Source organism: Peromyscus maniculatus, chromosome 14, assembly GCF_049852395.1.
Source record: "Peromyscus maniculatus bairdii isolate BWxNUB_F1_BW_parent chromosome 14, HU_Pman_BW_mat_3.1, whole genome shotgun sequence".
NCBI lineage: Eukaryota > Metazoa > Chordata > Mammalia > Rodentia > Cricetidae > Peromyscus > Peromyscus maniculatus.
Window position 1 is genome coordinate 18,867,462 of NC_134865.1, and position 21,383 is coordinate 18,888,844.

Below are 21,383 nucleotides of genomic sequence, written 5' to 3' on the forward strand. Positions count from 1 at the left end.
TAGAAGATGATCATTTTACTTCCTAATCCCGATTTAATACTTTGTGATAGTGTAACTTCACTGCTTGGTTCTGGATTCCGATAGTTTTAGTGCTTGATTTAATGTCTGACTTGGATGGACTGAGGACAATGGGGAGAAAGAGCCCAGGAGTATAGTGTAGAGCATTCACCTAACCTGGTTCCCAGCACCACCCACAAAACAAGCCCAGACCAAAGCAGTGAAAGTCAGCACATCATTGCATTAAAAACCCCTTAGTATAAATTTAAAAATTCTATTTATCAGATATGCATTGTTCTTTGAAAGCATGGCTGGTTGTCAAAGTCCAGCATCATGGGCCTATAACCTAGCTACTCAGGAGGCTGAAGCAGGAAGATTAACAAATTCAAGGCATGCCTGGGCTATAGAGTGTGTTTGAGACCAGCCTGTGCCACTTGGTGAGACTCTGAGATCTCAAAAAGTAAAAAGAGGGTTAGAGACAGCTCAGTAGTAGAGTGCTTGCCCAGTGTGTGTGAGGTCTTGGATTCAATCCCCAGAACCACAAAAAAATAAACAAGTAAAATAAGGCCAGTATAATTCTAATGTTACCAGTTGTTCTTGCCTATTTAAGAAGGGATTAAAATAGTCTCCGAGTGAACATTTTCTGGCGACAAATGCTTGTCTTTTACCTACAGGTTATGCAAAGTGGTTTTTGCTTCTTTAGAGATAGGGTCTCACTATGTAAGCTGGCTTGGAACTCACTAGGTAGACCAGGCTGGACTCAATTCTCAAGATTTGCCTGCCTCTGCCTTCCTACCTGGGTTTAAGGGCATGCCTGGCCCAGAAAATACTTTTAAAATACAATGTTTGTAGCTACTTGAGACTAGGGAAGAGAGAACTTAAAAAATGAGTTTTAGTTGGAGCAAAAAAAAAAAAGATTTTTGAAAACAAAAACACTAATGGTGAGGCATGGTGATTTATATCTATAGTCGAGGCAGGGTGATTTCGAGTTCTAGGCGAGCTTGAACTATACAGCAAGTTTGAGGCCAGCCTAGGCTAGCTGCATCACAAGACCCTTGTTTCAAAACAAACAAACAAACAAACAAGCAAGCAAAACAAGATATTCATTCTTCAGTTGTTGTTGTTAATGTTCTGGTTTATCCTGGAGACATTTCCTCTTTGTAGATTTTAGAAGCATTTAGCTCAGTTTTTAAAGGTGAATCTAGAGCCATCAAGATGGTACAGTGGATAGAAGTGCTTATTGAGCAGCCTGCAGTAAATCCCTGGGACTCACATGGTACAGGAGAGGACTGAGTCTTCACAAATTGTTCTCTGGCCTGCACATGTACATGCACACAGTCAATGGATAAATAAACTAATAGGTATCCTTTATATGAATAGCTTTTGGTTGCTTCTGTATATGTTTAAGGTCAGATATTAGTTTCAATTCAGAATATATTTGAAACACTTCAGAAAGAAATATCTTACACTTTTAATCCTAGTACTTGGGAGGTAGAGGCAGGCAGAGCTCTGAGTTTGAAGCCCGCCTCTTCTTCACTGAGAGTTCTAGGACAGCCAGGGCTGTCTAAGACTCTGTCTTAGAAGGAAGGAAGAAGGGAGAGAGGGAGGGAGGGAAGGAAGGAAAGAGAAGTATCTGACTCAAGACAGCTAGTAAGTGGAATTTGAAATGAATACAGCATTCCTCATTCACAGATGTTTTGTGAATTGGCGCAGAGGATCGTATTTTTGTGTGTTCCTGTTAAAAGATATTTTATGGGTATTGTTGATTGCAACATTTTGCTTGACCATAGCATTGCCATGCCTGAACCTCCCTCTCCCTCTCTCTCTCTCTCTCTCTCTCTCTCTCTCTCTCTCTCTCTCTCTCTCTCTCTCTCTCTCTCTTTCTCTCTTTCTCTCTTTCTCTCTCTCTCACACACACACACTCTCTCTCTCTCTCTCTCTCTCTCTCTCTCTCTCTCTCTCTCTCTCTCTTCCTCTGTGTTATATTTTAAGCAAACAGCTGGTTTTGTGTGATTTTGTGTGCATCTGTGCTGCATGGTCAGACTGTGCTTACAAAGTAGAAAGTACCACAGTATTATGTGTGAAACCGTGAAATGAACAAAAACAACACAGAAATATAAAAAACATGATACTACATAGAGTGCAAAAGACATTTGTTCAGAATATGAGAGGGAACAGTATCTTATTTGAACTGAACTGGGACCGTGTATGTCTGGCAACACAGTTTTTTTGCTGAACTTTGCATAATCACGAAGCACCGTGGAAGTACTAGGAATACTAGAATACAGTTTGAGAGCAGCAACAAATGTTACTGAATAGGCAGATAAATACGGAGTCCTTAAATGCTGATGAGTTGCTAACTCTAAGTCTTTAAAAAGCTGATGATACCTAGCTCAGGAGTTTATCGGAATCCCTAGTGTTGGCTATTAATTGTGGAAATGTTTTTAACCACCTGTGGTTTGCAGTTAGAATTTTCTGGTTCCTGGGAAATTTGTATGTTCATGAGTTATCCTGAGGGTAGGATCCAAGTCTGTGTGTATGAGCACTTACCTGGCATGTTTGCGGTCCTGGGAATAATCCCAGCATTGTAAAAACCAGAACCAGTTCATTTGTATTTCATACGTACCTTGTGCAGATCATTTTCTACAACATTCTTGATTTTAGTGCCAAGGATGGAGCCCCTCATGGTCCTGCGCAGGCTTGGCAATGCTGCCCCTCTCAGCCATGTCCCCAGCCTTTTATGTGATGGCTTTAATGATGTGGTGTCACACTATTAGTTAAAAGTTTGTAGGTTTTGGAATTTCTGGTTTTCAGAACAGGATGCTTGGCTTGTGTGGTGTATCCACCAAACACATCTAGATTTACAACTAAGTGAAGTTTGATAATGAAAGTCATAAATCAGCGAGAACATTGTCTCAATCTTACATTTTATTCTCTTTAAGTCAGACAGAATTAATGCTTCACTCCACCTCTCCTCCCTTCGTTTTGTTTTTCCTGAGGATCAGACCCAGAGTTTTGTGCTGTGTTCAGCAAGCATTCTACCACTGAGCTTCATCCTAGCTCTTGATTGGTTTATTTATTCCCTCCCTAAATGTTTTTTCTTTGGTTTTGAGACAAGGCCTTCTCTATCACAGGCCTGAGCTCCTGGTGGTTCTTGTGCCCCAGCCGCCTGATTTCCTGCATTATAGGCATCAGACACAGTGCCTTGATTTGAATTGACAAGTCAGTAACCAGTTGGCTAGTCTTTGGCACGTAATAGCATTATGGTTCAAAATATATTTATTTTAGGCAAAAGTTATTTAACTATTAGTTCTAACCTCAGATTTATTTCTTAATACTGTTTTAGGTAGTGTAATCTAGGTCTTGCTATGTTTCGATGTAGAAAGCCATACCAAAATAGAGTGGGAAGCTATTATTAAGTGCTTCCAAAGGTTTTTAAGCCTGGTGTGTTGGCGCACGCCCTTAATCCCGCACTCAGCAGGCAGAGGCATGTGGATCTGTGTGAATTTGAGGCCAGCCTGGACTACAGAGAGAAACCTGTCTGGAAAAAACAAGGATATGTTTGGTGTGTGTGTGCCGTGTGTGTGCCGTGTGTGTGTGTGTGTGTGTGTGTGTGTGTGTGTGTGTGTGTGTGTGTGTGTGCATGCACCACCTGTGTGTGGTGTGGATTCTCATGGAGGCCTGAAGAGGGCATCAGATCCCATGGAGCTATCCAGTGTCAGTACTGGGAACCAAAGTCAGGTCCTCTGCAAGAGCAATATGTACTCTTAATCTCTGAGCCATCTTTCCAGTACTTGAAGTACTAGAAGGATAGTTTGTTTCCTGTTGCATTAGAGTTATAATCAAGATCAAATTAGAGAAACTCTAAATTTGCATTAGTTAATTGTAAAGTAAATACTTGTTTCATTAAAATAATTTACATAATCTGTAAAAATGTTCAACAGTGTAACGTTTGTTAATAGTGTCATGTACTAAAATTTATCAGACCTTAGTGTGGCTTGCTCTTTTGGATACTTTAATTTTAACTTCAATGATCATTCCTTCTCATGGTGAAATCTGTAAATTTGTAAATGTAATTATGTATGATACGTGAGTGATATTTAAAAGCCTGTTATATCCCAGAATGTTAAAAGGGTAAGCTAAGCTTTGGTTGTTAGAATCATAAGTGGTTTGATTTTTCTCCTTTTGGGGGAGGGAGTAATGTTATTTGTATTTCTAACTGGTTAATCACTAAAAGGTTACTTTTATTTTGAAAAGAAAGGGTACTGTTGGACATTTTAAAGAGCTATTTTAGTAAACATTTAAAATCTATCAGTATCTTTTCAGCAAGTAGAACATGTGAGTAAAAATCATAACATAATGTAGAAGTTAATATGGGACAGAAATCTTACTTTTTTGTTATGTTTTTATGGTGATGATGGAAATTGAACTTTGTATATTCATGTTAGGCAGACTGCTGAGCTATATACCCATAGCCTCAAAAGTCTTACTTCTTTTTCTTTCTTTCTTTCCTTTTTTTGTTTTTGTTTTTTTGAGACAGGGTTTCTCTGTGTAGCTTTGCGGCTTTTCTGGAACTCACTTGGTAGCCCAGGCTGGCCTCGAACTCACAGAGGTTCTCCTGGCTCTGCCTCCTGAGTGCTAGGATTAAAGGTGTGTGCCACCACCGCCCGGCAAAAGTCTTATTTCTTAAAGGTTTGTGATCAAGTGCCTGAGAGAGATAGCTTAGATGGAGAGACAGATAATGAACTGATCAACTGGTAAAGTTGATCACTGTAGTGGAATTTATAATGTCTTTGCTTCTTTTGACAGGTACGAACTATGGCTAGAGATTTGTATGATGACCACTTTAAAGCCGTTGAAAGCATGCCTCGGGGAGTAGTGGTAACCCTCAGAAATATAGCAACTCAGTTAGAGTCGTCTTGGGAACTTCATACAAATAGACAAGTATGTTAAGCTCTCTTGTTTTTAGATTATTATGTTTGTTTGTTTTGTGTGTTTGAGTGTCTTGCCTACACGGATATGTCTGTGCACTGAGTATGTGGTGCACACAGTGGCCAGAGGAAGGCACGAGAACCCCTTGATATAGCATTACAGATGCTTGTGAGCCACCATGTGTATGCTAGGAGCTGAACCTAGGTCTCTCTAGCCCCTGCTTTTTATATTTGTTTGTTTGTTTGTTTGTTTGTTTGTTTGAGACAGGGTTTCTCTGTGTAGCTTTGGAGCCTGTCCTGGATCTCACTCTGTAGACCAAGGCTGGCCTTGAACTCAGAGATCCGCTTGCCTCTGCCCAGCTGCTTTTTACGTTTTTGAGGCGTAACCTTTCTATGTAGCCCTGGCTGTCCTGGCTGCTTTCAAACTTTAGGGGGTCCTCTGGCCGTGGGCTCCTAAGTGCTGAGATTACTGGCCTGCACCACCATGCCTGACTTCTCTTTTTCTTTTGAGATCAACTGCATCTGCTTGGCTCATGATGGTCTTGAACTCATAATTGTCTTATCTCAGCATTCCAATTGCTGGAGTTTGTGGGTTTGTATGCTTGGTCTCAGTGTCTTTGGAGAGAGTTTTGGTTTGTGTTATGTCCTATTCTCAACCCCCCTCCCCACCCCCCACCCCCTTATCTTTTATGTTCTAGTAAGAGCCAGAGAACTAGAGCCCACAAACCAAATTTATTCATTCTTATACTTACTTGAGTATGGTTTTTTTGAGGTGAGAGTAATTTTTATGTTTAAATTTTTAAAATATATTTTCATTTTATGTGTATGAGTGTCTTACCTACATGAAATAGTCATAGGATCCCCTGAAGGTGGAGTTATAGATGGTTATGAGCCACCACTTAGATGCTGGGAAGTGAACTCAGGTCCCCGATTAAGAGCAATAGGTGCTCTTAACCACTGAGCCATCTTTCCAGACCCCTCGAGACAGGGCTTCTTTGTGTAACTGTCCTGGAACATATTTTGTAGACCAGGCTGGCCTCGAACTCACTGAGATCCACCTGCCGCTGCCTCCCAAGTGCTGGGATTAAAGGTGTGTGCCCAGCAAAAAAAACAAAAACAAAAGGTCAAAAAGAGGACAGGTTTCATGCTACATGAAAATGATATGAAGACAAAATTTCACTGTCATGAAATGGTTTGATTGCTCATAGCCATGCTTATTAATTTCACATTTTCTGTGACTGCTTTGCAGTATTGCAGTAATCAGGGTTCAACAGAAATGCTGTGGTATAGCAGAATTCAACAGGATTTCAGTGACTTAATATTAGGGCCGGAGATATAGCTCAGTGGTTAAGAGTATATATTGTAGCCAGGAGGTGGTGGCGCACGGCTTTAATCCCAGCACTCGGGAAGCAGAGGCAGGCAGATCTCTGTGAGTTCGAGACCAACCTAGTCTATAGAGCAAGTTCTAGGACATCCAGGGCTGTTACACAGAGAAACCTTGTCTCAAAAAACAAGAAAGAAGGGGTTGGAGAGATGGCTCAGCGGTTTAGAGCACTGACTGCTCTTCCAGAGGACCGTGGTTCAATTCCCAGCACCCACATGGCAGCTCATAACTGTAACTCCAGTTCAAGGGGATCCAACACCCTCATATATAAAATAAAGTTAAATTTAAAAAAAAAAAGAAAGGCCGGGCGGTGGTGGCGCACGCCTTTAATCCCAGCACTCGGGAGGCAGAGCCAGGCGGATCTCTGTGAGTTCGAGGCCAGCCTGGGCTACCAAGTGAGCTCCAGGAAAGGCACAAAGCTACACAGAGAAACCCTGTCTCGAAAAACCAAAAAAAAAAAAAAAAAAAAAAAAGAAAGAAAGAAAGGAAAGAAAAAAATGGGAGAAAAAAGGAGTATATACTGCTTTTGCAGAAGATCTAGGTTTGGTTCCTGGCACACAAGTTGGGTCGCTCCCAATCACCTGTAACTTCAGCTCTGGGCATTTGGTGCCGTGGGCCTCTAGAGGACCCAGCACACGTGTGCACCCTAACCGCCACCACACATATAATTAATTTTTTTTAAATCTCTAAAGTATTGTGGGCTTTTCACAAACAAATATTGCTAGCTTACTAGGAATAATTTGCTTTGGTAATATGAGCTTTAATCTAGTGTAATATTAATCCATTTTCACAGTGATTGGTGTTACATGTTATTTTTTTGTTTTTGTTTTTCAAGACAGGGTTTCTCTGTGTAGCTTTGCGCCTTTCCTGGAACTCACTCTGTAGAACAGGCTGGCCTCTAACTCACAGAGATCCACCTGCCTCTGCCTCCCGAGTGCTGGGATTAAAGGCGTGTGCCACCACTGCCTGGCTACATGTTATTTTCTTAAGGACTGTGCTTTTACATTGTCTTCATTACTTATTTTTTTCTTTCAGTGTATTGAAGGTGAAAACACTTGGCGAGATTTAATGAAGACAGCTTTAGAAAACCTAATTGTACTTCTGAAGGATGAGAACACAATTTCACCATATGAAATGTGTAGTAGTGGTTTAGTCCAAGCACTTCTTACTGTTTTAAACAATGTAAGTTCATTTAGTACTAGAAACAAAAGCATAATACAGTTAGTTTCAAAGAGTGTTTGTGGTTCTGCTTTTGGTAGATTGGTTTTAAGTATTGTTATTTAAGAAATATTTTAAAATTAAGTAGATGTTAAATGTTAATATTTTGAATTACTCTGCCTTTAAATTACATCATTGCATTAAGCTAATTGAATGAAATATTTTAATCTATTTGATTTTTAAGTTCTCCAGTTTTATTTTAGTGAAGATTTAATTGGAAAAAAAAAAACTTTAGCCTAAGAGTTAACATTATTCAGTGCTCTGATTTCCTCAGCACTCACCTCAAATAGAGTAACTGAAGTATTTAAATCATATGCTTGAAGTTACTTTGTAAAACAGTGTTAGAGAGCAAAATGTGACCATTTAATCATTTACTAACAATCGTATTTCTCTTACACTTAGTCTACTATAAATGTCTGTTTTATAAAAATATTTTCTCTTATGTCAGTGAAGAAAAACATGCTTATTTCAGTTCTACATGCCATTTTAATTTCTTTTTTAACTTGAAAATTTTAAGTTACTACTTTATATGTGTGTGTGTGTGTTTTGCCTGCGTGTATGAACACCACATGCATGTAGTGCCCATGCGGGCCAGAAAAGGGCATTGAGTCCCCTGGAACTGTAGTTACAGGTACATGTGACCTGCATGCGGGTGCTGGGCGTAGAATGTAGGTCGACCGAGAGAGCAGCCAGTTAGTTCTCGCAACTGCTGAGCCTGCTCTCCAGCCCCAATCTCCTGGGGAAAAAAAAAAAAAAGACAGTTTCTCTGTGTAGCCCTGGCTGTCCTAGAACTTACTCTGTAGACCAGGCTGGCCTTGAACTCAGAGATTTGTTTGCCTCTGCCTCCTGAGTGCCTGTGCCGCCACCACCACCCAGCTTAAATCTTTTATTTTGATTTGGTGATAAAGTTCAAATTTTCTTAAAGTCGTTAACTTCAGTGGGTCTCACGTTCAGGAATTTTACCATTTGTATCTTCATTTACTGAAATATAGTAGTAATTGATAATATATCATTTATTAATATCTGTGAAGTCATTGTTGATGGTTTTTTTCCCCCTAAACTCATTGAAGTAGCACAGTGAAAATGGAAATGATTGGTTCTCATACAATCTGAGGTCACTGGGCCTGCTTTGAGAAACACTAATAGAACAGCATAATTGGTGGCTCCCGATGACATTAGTGAAGAGAAACATCTGCATGTCAGTCACTGCCTACCGAGCACACAGGCCTTTTGTTTTTAATCGAAAGACTGAATGAGTAAATGAGTTTACTGGAATTGTATTGATAATTTAAAAGGCTCATGTCTTTATAAGCTTGTGATAAATTGCAGTAAAATCTATAAATGTGGTTTTGTTTTGCTTTTTGTTTTAGAGCATAGATTTGGATATGAAGCAAGATTGTAGTCAACTGGTAGAAAGAATAAATGTCTTCAAAACAGCCTTTAGTGAAAGTGAAGATGATGAAAGGTAAAGCTCAGAGCCTGGGAGTGTGGGCAAGCATGTGCATCCTGTGCAAAGCTGGGGTGTGGGCAAGCATGTGCATCCTGTGCAAAGCTGGGGTTCAGTGTCTAGCACCAAGGCCAAAATGAACCCCAGATTTCTTTTATTTTCATAGTTGTAGTGTTTGCATACTTGGTATACTTCCTTTAAATAACTTTGTTTGTACACACTTTCAGTGAAAGTAGCTTGATAAATATAAATGAAAAAAGTTGAAATGTTATTTGAATCTAGCAGAAGAACGTAAACCATGTTTGTTAGGACCTCAGGGGATCACTTAGTTTAAAGTTTAAACATGCCTATTTGACTACATAGTAAACCATCTGTTTCATTATTATAAAAAGCTGGATGTGGTGGTGGGACACCACACAGCTGTAATCCTGTTACTCAGGATTTTCTTTTTTGTTTTTTATTTTTTGAGACAGGGTTTCTCTGTATAGTTTTTGGGGCTCTGTAGACCAGACTGGCCTCGAACTCACAGAGATCCACCTGACTCTGCCTGCCGAGTACTGGGATTAAAGGCGTGCGCCACCACCGCCCGGCCCATCCTTTCTTAAAAGAAAAAAAAAAATTGAGCATTGGCTAAATATTTGATATTAAGTGGTAATTGTTAGTTAACTGTGACAGGGATACTTTATCCTTTTGTAGGGACATACAGTTATAACACCTCTGGAAAAAATGGTACACTGTCATTTTCTTCAAAATACAATGGAGTGAGGTCTGCTGGGTGTATAAATAAAAGCAAATGGGCCTTTAGTCCGCATCGTTTCAGCTGGAGTTGGGTGGATGATAGAGCATTGCACCAGTTCTCCTCCTTTTGAGAGTGGTGGTTCTGTAACAAGTGACAGCCCACTGAGTGTAGATTATATCTTTGTGATGACAGTTGATTGAGATATTCCTATGTCAGCCAGGTGTAGTGGCAACATGTGTGTAATCCTTGCACTAAGGAGGCAGAGGCAGGAGGATTGAGCACTCATGGCTTACCAGGCTACAGAGCAAGTTCCTAGAAACCCTGTCTCCACACTTCCCCAGATAAAAAAACAAAGACAAGAAAATATTACTGTACTAAATGTAACACATGTTATAGCTATCCAAATATTAAGATATACATATGCTGTGCATTTAATTGAAATTTTTATTAGTCTTTCTATCTGTGGGTATGTATAAGCACAGGTACCGTTGACGGCCAAAGGAGGACATCAGATCCGCCGGAGCTGGTGTTACAGGTGGTTGTGAGCCCCCTGGTGTGGGTGCTGGGAACCATACTCAGGTCTCTGCAAGAGCACCAATGCTCTTAGCTGCTCAGCCATTTCTCTAGCCCATATCTTGGATTCTGAAGCAAAAAAACTGAGTTAGGAGAGTCTCCGGCTGCTCAGAAGTTGCTGAGGTCTGTGGATCTGATTTCTCCCTGGTTCACATGCTGGAAGGGGAGAACTGACTACTGCAAGTCCTTGTCTGACCTCTTTCTTGCTCACACAAGCAAATAACTGTAAGAAAGGGAGTTGTCTAATTCACCCGTCTTTGCACTCCTGAAGAAAGCAGAGGGTTATGTGAAATTGATAATTGAGACTTCTACATGAAGATTCGCATGCAGTTACATAGAAGCTCTTACTTTTGTCTTCACAGTAGACCAGCAGTTGCGTTAATTCGAAAGTTAATAGCTGTGCTAGAATCCATTGAACGACTACCTCTCCATTTGTATGATACACCAGGATCCACATATAACCTCCAGGTAACTGTGAAAAACATAGCCCTTTATAACCAAGTACATTTAGGAACAATGATATGCTTTACTTTTTATTTTAAAAATATGTTTCCTTTTATATTGGATTAAGAACATTTTCAGCTTTATCTTTAAGTTCCTAGTTTAAATGCCATTTGATTTTGGTTTTTCAAGACAGGGTTTCTCTGTGTAGTTTTGGTGCCTGTCCTGGATTTCGCTCTGTAGACCAGGCTGGCCTCCAACTTACAGAGATCCGCCTGGCTCTGCCTCCAGAGTGCTGGGATTAAAGGTGTGCACCACCACCATCTGACACCATTTGATTTTTTTAAAGAAAGATTCATGTGTATGAATGTTTTCCCTTCATGTAAATGCACTACATGCATGCAGTACCAGAGGAGACCAGAAGAGGGCATTGAATCCCCTGGAACTAGAGTTATAGATGGTTGTGAAATGCCTTGTGGATGTTGGGAACAGAACCTGAGTCGTCTTTAAGAGCAGCAAGTGCTTTTAGCCATTGAACTGTCTCTCTAACCTGTTTCAGTATTTTGTATTTTGTTTTTTATATCCTCCTCATCCCACCCTCCCCCACCCCCCAGATGGGGTTTCTCTGTATAACAGCCCAGGTTGTTCTGGAACTCACTTTGTAGACCAGGTTGGCCTTGAACTCACAGAGATCCACCTGCTTCTGCCTCCAGAGTTCTGGGATTAAAGGCGTGCGCCGCCGCCGCCGCCGCCGCCGCCGCCGCCGCCGCCGCCGCCGCCACCACCACCACCACCATTCTGCTCAAATTAAATTCTTTAAAAAGCACTTTATTAATTTTTTTCCTTTATACATGGATTCATTTTATTTTGACCAAATGCCTCCTCTTCACCTAGCCTTACAACTCCTCCTTGTATCTCTCCAACTTCGTGTCATATATAGATATAGCTGTAAAACCACTGAGAGTAGTCAGGTTTGCCTGCACGCATGTGGGTGTAGAGCTGTCCTCTGTAGCATCAGCAGCATTGCATATCAGCAGCCCCACCCCCAAGGAAAGACTGACCTCTCCCTGCGTAGTTGTTGACAGGTAGTTTCCCATCTAGGAGTGGGGGCTTGTGAGCTCCCCGTTCCCTCATGCTGCAGTATTGACTGGATTGGTCTTGTGCAGGTGTCTCCATGCTGGAGTATTGACTGGATTGGTCTTGTGCAGGTGTCTCCATGCTGGAGTATTGACTGGATTGGTCCTGTGCAGGTGTCTCCATGCTGGAGTACTGACTGGATTGGTCCTGTGCAGGTGTCTCCATGCTGGAGTATTGACTGGATTGGTCCTGTGCAGGTGTCTCCATGCTGGAGTATTGACTGGATTGGTCTTGTGCAGGTGTCTCCATGCTGCAGTATTGACTGGATTGGTCCTGTGCAGGTGTCTCCATGCTGGAGTATTGACTGGATTGGTCCTGTGCAGGTGTCTCCATGCTGGAGTATTGACTGGATTGGTCCTGTGCAGGTGTCTCCATGCTGGAGTACTGACTGGATTGGTCCTGTGCAGGTGTCTCCATGCTGGAGTACTGACTGGATTGGTCCTGTGCAGGTGTCTCCATGCTGGAGTACTGACTGGATTGGTCCTGTGCAGGTGTCTCCATGCTGGAGTATTGACTGGATTGGTCCTGTGCAGGTGTCTCCATGCTGGAGTATTGACTGGATTGGTCCTGTGCAGGTGTCTCCATGCTGGAGTATTGACTGGATTGGTCCTGTGCAGGTGTCTCCATACTGGAGTATTGACTGGATTGGTCCTGTGCAGGTGTCTCCATGCTGGAGTATTGACTGGATTGGTCCTGTGCAGGTGTCTCCATGCTGGAGTATTGACTGGATTGGTCCTGTGCAGGTGTCTCCATACTGGAGTATTGACTGGATTGGTCCTGTGCAGGTGTCTCCATGCTGGAGTATTGACTGGATTGGTCCTGTGCAGGTGTCTCCATGCTGGAGTATTGACTGGATTGGTCTTGTGCAGGTGTCTCCATGCTGGAGTATTGACTGGATTGGTCTTGTGCAGGTGTCTCCATGCTGGAGTATTGACTGGATTGGTCCTGTGCAGGTGTCTCCATGCTGGAGTATTGACTGGATTGGTCCTGTGCAGGTGTCTCCATGCTGGAGTATTGACTGGATTGGTCTTGTGCAGGTGTCTCCATGCTGGAGTATTGACTGGATTGGTCTTGTGCAGGTGTCTCCATGCTGGAGTATTGACTGGATTGGTCCTGTGCAGGTGTCTCCATGCTGGAGTATTGACTGGATTGGTCTTGTGCAGGTGTCTCCATGCTGGAGTATTGACTGGATTGGTCTTGTGCAGGTGTCTCCATGCTGGAGTATTGACTGGATTGGTCTTGTGCAGATGTTATGGAGCAACCACAATTGTTGACAGTTCATGATGCAACTGCCTGCCCTGTCCACAAGGGTCTTTTACTGGTTCTTCTTGCCCCTTCCTCAGTGTACCCTGAGCCTCGGCTGGAGTGATAACAGATGTCTTATTGGGGGCAAGCATTCTATAGTCTCGTTTTCTCTGTACTGGATCACTTGTGGTTCTTGGTATTAACCTCTGTCCACTGCAAAAATAAATCTCTTTGGTTTAGGGTGAGGACTGCGTAGAGACCCTGAGTGTTTGTTCCTCCTGTCCTTATCTTGCAATGTTTGGATTATAGATGTGTCACCATGTTCAACTTCCTCATATCTCAAAGACCTTTGCTATTCTTATTAATCATGTGGGTTTCGTTTTTTGCTTTTCTCAAGACAAGGTTTCTCTGTGTAGTCCTGGCTGTCCTAGAACTAGCTCTGTACACTAGGTTAGCCTTGAACTCAGAGAACCCCCTGCCTCTGCCTATAAGTACTGGGATGACAGGTGTGAGCCACCGTGCCGGGTGTCTGCGCTGCTGGGGTTGAACCCAGGATAAGTACTCTACCGGGTCCTGTGCTCTTTTTCCTTTCAGAAGTTTGTGTAAAACCCAGAGAAGAAAGAGCAAAAATGTGCCAAATGCACAAGTAACCAGTGCTCTTGTAGGATTTAAGGTTATGCAGAAATGAAGCTAACTGAAATTGGTTGTTTGCAAATATAAATCAGAGGAAAAATTACCTTGCATTTTTAAGTTTATTGGAGGCTGGTATCCTAGTTTCTTCTGTTGCTCTGATGAAATGTCCTGATGAACTGATGAAAAGCAATGCAGGGCAGGAAGAGGATAATCGACTGCCATCCAGAGTCCAGTCCACCATTGTGACGAAGTGTCAGAAGCAGGCGCTTGGGATAGCTGGTCCCACAGCATCACAGTCACAGCAGAGGGGAGAACACACCATCGCTGCCTGATTGCTCCTCCAGAGCTTTCTTCACTCCGGAGATGGTGCTGCCCCAACCGGGCTGGGTCTTTTTACATCAGACAATCCCCTGTGAGCGTGTCTATAGGCCGAACTAGAGACATCTCAATGGAGGCTTTCCTCTCAGGTGATTCTAAGTTCTCCCAAGCTGACATTTAAAACTAACTTTTTGGGCTTGAGAGATGGCTCAGCAGGTAAAGGCATCTGCCACCAAGTCTGGAAACGGAAGTTTATTTCCCAGGACCCACATGGTTAAAGGAGAACTGATTCCCACGGGTTGTTTTCTGACTGCCACATGCCCCACCCCTCAGCTAAATAAGTAAATGTAATAAGAACATTTAAAAAGAACAGCCCCCCCCCCCAATCAATGCCTGGAGCTGGCCCAGTGCTCATAAGAGTGGGAGAGCGAACCCTATTAGCACAGGTGTGGGTGAGGCAGCCCCGAAGTCGTGAATGTGGGAGAGCTGGCCCATTTCTCATCTGGAGGACCAATCCCACAGCTGCCCAGGCTCAGACCCAGGGTTATGACTTGGCCCACTCCAACATCTATCCACCCCATCTGTGACCTGCTGGATCATGTGAAGGAAGCCGACCCATAGTCCCAAAGCTGCAGGATCTCCACAACTCAGGGCAACAACAGGATACCAGGAAGAGTCCTACTGAGGACCCAGTATCCGTAGTGTAGTAGAAACCAGAGGCCTCAAACAAGATCAATGACTCTGGTACGAACACTTGCAAGTAAAGATTTTGGACAAAGGTGTCTACAGCATGAGATCACTGTGTCACACTGCAGCTTCCGTGACAAAATTTTTAATTCTTTCTCCTTTTTCTCTCTTAGATTTTGCTTTAATGGGGGTGGAACAGGGAGGCAGGGCAGCTGTGAAGAGACAGAGAAATGAATGAGATCAACATACATGATGTAAAAGACACATAGAATAAATTAAAAAATAAATAAAACAAAAACCTAACGTTTACAGCTAGTGAGTGCTTGCTGCCAAGCTTGATGACCTGTGTTTGATTCCTAGAACCCATGTGGTGGAGAGAGAGGTGGACTCCTATGGATTATCCTCTTGATTTCCACTTGTGCAAGTGTGCACTCACACACACACAAATAATAAATAAGTAAATAGATGTGTACTTTATGAAATGTTCATTAGCCTCAGATCATATATGTTGTGGCTGCAAAGGAATAAGTTAATTAGCTACTTTAACTTAACTGTAATTTATGATTATAAGCTATATATTTCATTTAGTTTTGTTTTTTTGGGGACAGGGTCTCACTATGTAGCCCTGGCTGTCCTGGAACTCATTATATAGACCCGACTGGCTTCATACTCACAGAGATCTGCCTACCTCTGCCTCCCGAGTGCTGGGAATAAAGGCATGCGCCACTACACCTGGCTCTGAATGTACTATGTATATTTGAGGTTTGGAAATTCTAGTAAATTAACTTTTCTCCTTGATAATCACTGTCATTGAACCTCTTTGCAAGCCATGTCAAAACATTTATTGATCTAATTCCTTGGGTTATTTTTCATTTTTTTGAGGCCAGGTTTTACGGATCACCCAGTCTGGCCTCAGACTCTTGGCAATTCTCCTGCCTCATTTTCCAGCTGCTAGAACTGCAGCTGTGCCAGCACACCTGGCTCATCCTCCCATTAGGACTGTACTTTATAACAATCTCATTTGTTCGTGTTCGTGTTCATGAAGCAGTCATCGTTACAAATCCAACAGGAACAGCATTTTCTGACGGATGTTGATCGTTGTTTCTGTGCAGATACTTACGAGAAGACTACGCTTTCGTCTGGAACGTGCACCTGGCGAGACTGCCCTGATAGACCGGACTGGCAGAATGCTGAAGATGGAGCCCTTAGCCACAGTTGAGTCTCTCGAGCAGTACCTGCTGAAAATGGTGAGCTTCTGTCTGGGAGGGGCCGTCGAGGAAATGCATGCCCAGAGTTAGGGTCGTGTAATTGTGCCCAGTAATTCTGGTTTTAGAAAACAGTCTCACCAATACCTTGAACATAAAGATGTTTATTAAAGTTCATCTGATACTGAAGTAGTTCACAAAATCTTAAAACATTCAGTAAAGGTATAGCCTCTTAAAGGAGGACGCAATCTCCTCTTCAACTAAGAAAATATTTATTCATTATTATTACGGTTGTTTTTTGTTTGTTAGTTTGAGTCAGTCTCATGTAGCCCAGGCTGCCCTTGAACTTGCTAATTATGAAGCTGAGTTGACTTTGAACCTTTTGATCCTCCTGCTTCACCTCCCACATACTGGGGTTGCAAAAGTGGACCATCCTTCCCATGTTAAAATTTCTTATTTAAAAAATGGATATAAAACAAAAACAAAACAACAACAACAAAAAACTAATACAAGAACCTGGCGGTGGCGGCACATGCCTTTAATCCCAGCACTGGGGAGGCAGATGCAGGCCTGGTCTAAAGAGTGAGTTCCAGGACAGGCTCCAAAGCTACAGAGAAACCCTGTCTCAAAAACTAAAATAATAATAATAATAATGATAATAATAATAATAATAATAATAGTAATAGTAAAATAAAATACAATTACAGATGTGAGTCAGTCACTGCACCCAATTTTTATTTTTAATAGAGAAGTAATTATGACAGCTCCTTCCTTTGAATATCTACAACTTTAAAGGTATTTGAAGAGCAGTGTGAATGGAAGGTGTTTTTGTACACCATAATGATGTCATAGTACATGATAGTACTCTGGCTGCTGTGGGGCTCAGGGACGGTGCTCGTCTAGCACATGGAAAGAGCCCCTGGGTACAGTTCCCCAGCATTGCGGACTCTGTCACCTGTAGTGCAGCTCTGGGACTGGAACACTTTATTTTTTTGTGTGGCCTTCAGGTGTATTTTAACTTTTGGCTAGGAGATTATCATGTTATAACACGGTTGACTTTGAAAAGGTTGGAAAGGGTGGCTTACTGTTCTTTTCAATAGAGTTTTCAAGGTGACAGTCTTCTGTGTTTACTCTGATTCAGGTAGCAAAGCAGTGGTATGATTTTGACCGATCCTCGTTTGTTTTTGTTCGAAAATTAAGAGAAGGCCAAAATTTTATATTTCGGCACCAGCATGATTTTGATGAAAATGGAATCATTTACTGGATTGGGACAAATGCAAAGTAAGTTATTTCATTTAAACTAAAGTGACAGTTCTTAGCTGGGAAAAATTTTTAGGTAGTAGAGTAAAATTATTAGATACTCACTGAACATTCTTCTACTTAAGGAATTTATCTTATATGTTAAATTTAAGATTATATCCCAGGTTGGCCTTGAGCTGGCTGTGTAGCCAATGGCAACCTTGACTTCCTGATTCTCCCAAGGAGTGTACCACCATTCTCAGTTTATAAGACCTCATATGAGGGTTGGGGATTTAGCTCAGTGGTAGAGTGCTTGCCTAGCAAGCTCAAGGTCCTGGGTTCGGTCCTCAGCTCCAGGGGGGAAAAAAAAAGACCTCATATGAACTAATGCAGATTGCCTTAATGTTGATGTCTTCTTTTTTTAATTTTTATTTCTGTGTAGAACTGCATATGAATGGGTAAATCCTGCAGCTTATGGACTTGTAGTAGTAACATCCTCAGAAGGAAGAAACCTGCCATATGGTCGCTTGGAAGACATACTGAGTCGTGATAATTCAGCTTTAAATTGTCATAGCAACGATGATAAGAATGCCTGGTTTGCCATAGATCTGGGTGTCTGGGTAATACCATCAGCATACACCCTTCGTCATGCCCGTGGCTATGGAAGATCTGCACTGAGAAATTGGGTTTTCCAGGTATCCAAAGATGGACAGAACTGGACTTCTTTGTATACCCATGTTGATGACTGCAGTCTCAATGAACCAGGGTTAGTTGAGGAGTCTTTGCAAATTGGGGGACTCAATAAAGAGCCTTGTTTATTTTAGAATTGTATTTTGGGGAGCTCTAGTGTTTGAAATATTGAAACAAAATTTTCTTTCTAAAAACAAATCGCTTGATACATAGTTTAGACATTGACAGTTTGAAATACAGGTTGTATTGAAAATGTCAAAAAGATCAGAGGAGGGGCAGCATGGTGGTTCTTGGGTGAAGGTGTTTGTTGCCCAGCCTAATCACCTGAGCCTAAGGCACAGAAGCACATGGTGGACATAGAGAGCCAACTCCCCAGAGTTGTTCTCTAACCTCTACAGATGAGTGTCCTTGCACACACATCACAGACACACACACACACACACACACACACACACACACACACACTCTAAATAGGGGCTGGAGAGATGGCTCAACAGTTAAGAACACTGGTTGCTCTTGAGAGAACCTAGGTTTTGGTTCCCAGAACCCACATGGCAGCTGTCAGCTGTCCATAACTCTAGTTCCAGGGGACCTGACACCCTCACACCAATGCACATAAAATAAAGTTAAATTTAAAAAAAAAAAAAATAGGGCGGTGGTGGCACACGCCTTTAATCCCAGCACTGGGAGGCAGAGGCAGGTGGATCACTGTGAATTCCAGGCCAGCCTGGGCTACCAAGTGAGTTCCAAGAAAGGCGCAAAGCTACACAGAGAAACCCTGCCTCAAAAACAAAAAAAAAAACAAAAAGAAAAGAAAAAAAAGTCTCAGATCAACACTTAAAAAAAATTCTCTAAAAGAAAAAATTTTAATGCATTTAAAATGGCAAGAATTTACAAAGAAATTTTTTAGAGTATTTCTTTTCCTTTTAAACACTATCCTTTTGCATTTTGCAAATCAAATCATTTGACATTATAGATTAAATTAAGTATTTTTAAAATTTCATATTTAGCTGGGCGGTGGTGGCGCACGCCTTTAATCCCAGCACCCGGGAGGCAGAGCCAGGCGGATCTCTGTGAGTTCGAGGCCAGCCTGGGCTACCAAGTGAGTTCCAGGAAAGGCGCAAAGCTAAACAGAGAAACCCTGTCTCGAAAAAACAAAAAACAAAACAAAAAAAAAAAATTCATATTTAATTTATTAGCCATTTTTGTAATCAATTTTGTTTTCTGAGACAGGCTTTCTCTGTGTAGCCCTGGATGGCTTGGAACTTACTCTGTAAATCAGGCTGGCTTTGAACTTACAATGATCCACCTGCCTCTGTGTCCTGGGTGCTGGGATTAAAGGCGTGTGCCACCATGCCTGGCTTTTTTTTTTTTTTTTTTTTTTTTTTTATTTATTATCAAATTTTAAGTGATGATTAAGGGTATATTCTTTTTTCTAAAGTTTGTTATTGTGTAAGAAAACCTCACTTCCAATATATTTTTCATGTGATTTGTTTGTTTTTAAAACTCTTTCTGTCTAATGCATTTACAGATCAACTGCAACTTGGCCACTCGACCCAGCAAAGGATGAAAAGCAGGGGTGGCGGCATGTGAGGATTAAACAGATGGGGAAGAACGCTAGTGGGCAGACACACTACCTCTCCCTCTCTGGGTTTGAGCTCTACGGCACTGTCAATGGAGTGTGTGAAGACCAGCTAGGTAAGGCGCGGACATGAGGCTGTCCTGAGGTCCCACAGCTGCTTATTAAAAGTGACTTGGTTTCTGTCTCCCTGGTTCTGCTGTCCTAGGAAAAGCAGCTAAAGAAGCGGAAGCAAATCTGAGAAGGCAGAGGCGCCTGGTGCGCTCGCAGGTCCTGAAGTACATGGTTCCCGGGGCACGCGTTATCAGAGGCCTTGACTGGAAGTGGCGAGATCAGGACGGCAGCCCGCAGGGGGAAGGCACGGTCACCGGGGAGCTGCACAATGGTGAGTGTGTGGTCAGCAGCCTGGTGCTGAGGCCGGTGAAGGTTTCCTTTTGTCTCGGGACAACTTGTAAATCGTATGACTACCTCAGACCTTTGTAGAAGAATTGATAAAAATAACGATTTCACATTAAAATGAAAAAAACAAACAAAGCTGGCCACAGTGGCATACATCTTTAATCTCAGTACTCAGGAGGCCAGCCTAATAGTTCCAGTCCAAAGACCTTCATGGTTGAGACTCTTTCTAAAAATTAATAACTCACTTATGTAGAAATAAATCAATAAAAATAAAGTCTTGGATTTTGACTAGAATCTGTTTGCTAATAGTGTAGAGTGAGTTTCAAGCTAGTATAAATGAAATATCTTCTTGATACATTTTTTTTCTTATTCCTCAGTGTATTGTTCTCAAGGTACCAGTAAACCCTGATTTTAATTTTGAGTGTTTTTCCTTGGTAGTTTCAGGGTTTAGGCAGTACCTTTTTCATACTGTATTAAAGCCAATCAAAAAGAAAAAGATCTTAGCGTTTAGTAGGTCAGAGGACCAGGAGTCGTTTCTTGATCTCCCGGTAGATTGGTACAGTGGTGCCTGGTCGGCGGCCTCTGGAGGGAGTCTGACCCCTCCTTTCGTGGGCTAACTGTGCAAACAGGGAAGTGCATTCTAACCTTTCTGCTGGAGATACTGCAAGTCTTCACCCAATGATAAACTACTGTTAACTCCCAAAGCGGCTATCCTGCAGATTTCTTCTTTACATTTAAAAGGCTTACTTAGTAACAGATGTTTGCTTAAACTAGGTTCTCATCAATTGTACTGAGCAGTAAGAAATGTAAAATGATTATATTCTTGTTTCTAAATATTTAAAGAGCTATAATAAAAATTATGGAGTTGGGAATTTAGCTCAGTTGGTAGAGTGCTTGCCTAGTGTCCGTGAAGCCCTGGGCTTGATCCCCAGCCCCACACATACCCAGGCCTGGTGGTGTTCCTAGATTAGAGACTGTCTTTAAAAATAAAAATTAAAAGAAGATAGGTCTTAGGAGAATAGTTAACATTTGATTTTATAGTGTATTTACTTTAATGTGATTTGAAGCATTTAATTTAAATAACTATTAAATTAGTCAGTTTTATTGTGTTTTTTTTTTAAAGATTTATTTATTTATTATGTATACGAAAGAGGGTGCCAGATCTCATTACAGATGGTTATGAGCCACCATGTGGGTGCTGGGAATTGAACTTAGGACCTCTGGAAGAGCAGTCAGTGCTCTTAACCTCTGAGCCATCTCTCCAGCCCCAATTTTATTGTCTTAAAGGTTCCATTCCTTTAAAATTAACACAATTCTTAACACATTTCTATAGCATTGAACCCTGATTGCAAACAACTAAAAACATACACAGGTTTGCAGTGAGATAAAATGCAGACTACCAGCAATAGTTGAGATAACGAGAGCATATTTAAAACATTATCATTTCTTAGGTGTCTTATTCTTGTTAATGAGTTCATATTCTCTCTTATAAATTGAAATGTGTGGCTTACTAAGAGGATG

At 41.7% G+C, this 21,383-nt stretch overlaps 1 protein-coding gene across 8 annotated transcripts in view; it reads left to right on the top strand.

Annotated features, from left to right (window-relative positions):
- Hectd1 (HECT domain E3 ubiquitin protein ligase 1) overlaps window positions 1-21,383 on the top strand; it is a 92,268-nt gene that overhangs the window by 39,556 nt on the left and 31,329 nt on the right. For all 8 annotated transcript variants that reach the window (XM_076550689.1, XM_076550692.1, XM_076550688.1 and 5 more), the window contains exons 16-24: window positions 4,807-4,941; window positions 7,348-7,494; window positions 8,901-8,995; window positions 10,652-10,757; window positions 15,863-15,997; window positions 17,097-17,236; window positions 17,637-17,960; window positions 19,416-19,582; window positions 19,672-19,848. In XM_076550689.1, coding sequence (XP_076406804.1) covers window positions 4,807-4,941; window positions 7,348-7,494; window positions 8,901-8,995; window positions 10,652-10,757; window positions 15,863-15,997; window positions 17,097-17,236; window positions 17,637-17,960; window positions 19,416-19,582; window positions 19,672-19,848 — 1,426 coding nt within the window. The remainder of the gene's footprint in view (window positions 1-4,806; window positions 4,942-7,347; window positions 7,495-8,900; window positions 8,996-10,651; window positions 10,758-15,862; window positions 15,998-17,096; window positions 17,237-17,636; window positions 17,961-19,415; window positions 19,583-19,671; window positions 19,849-21,383) is intronic.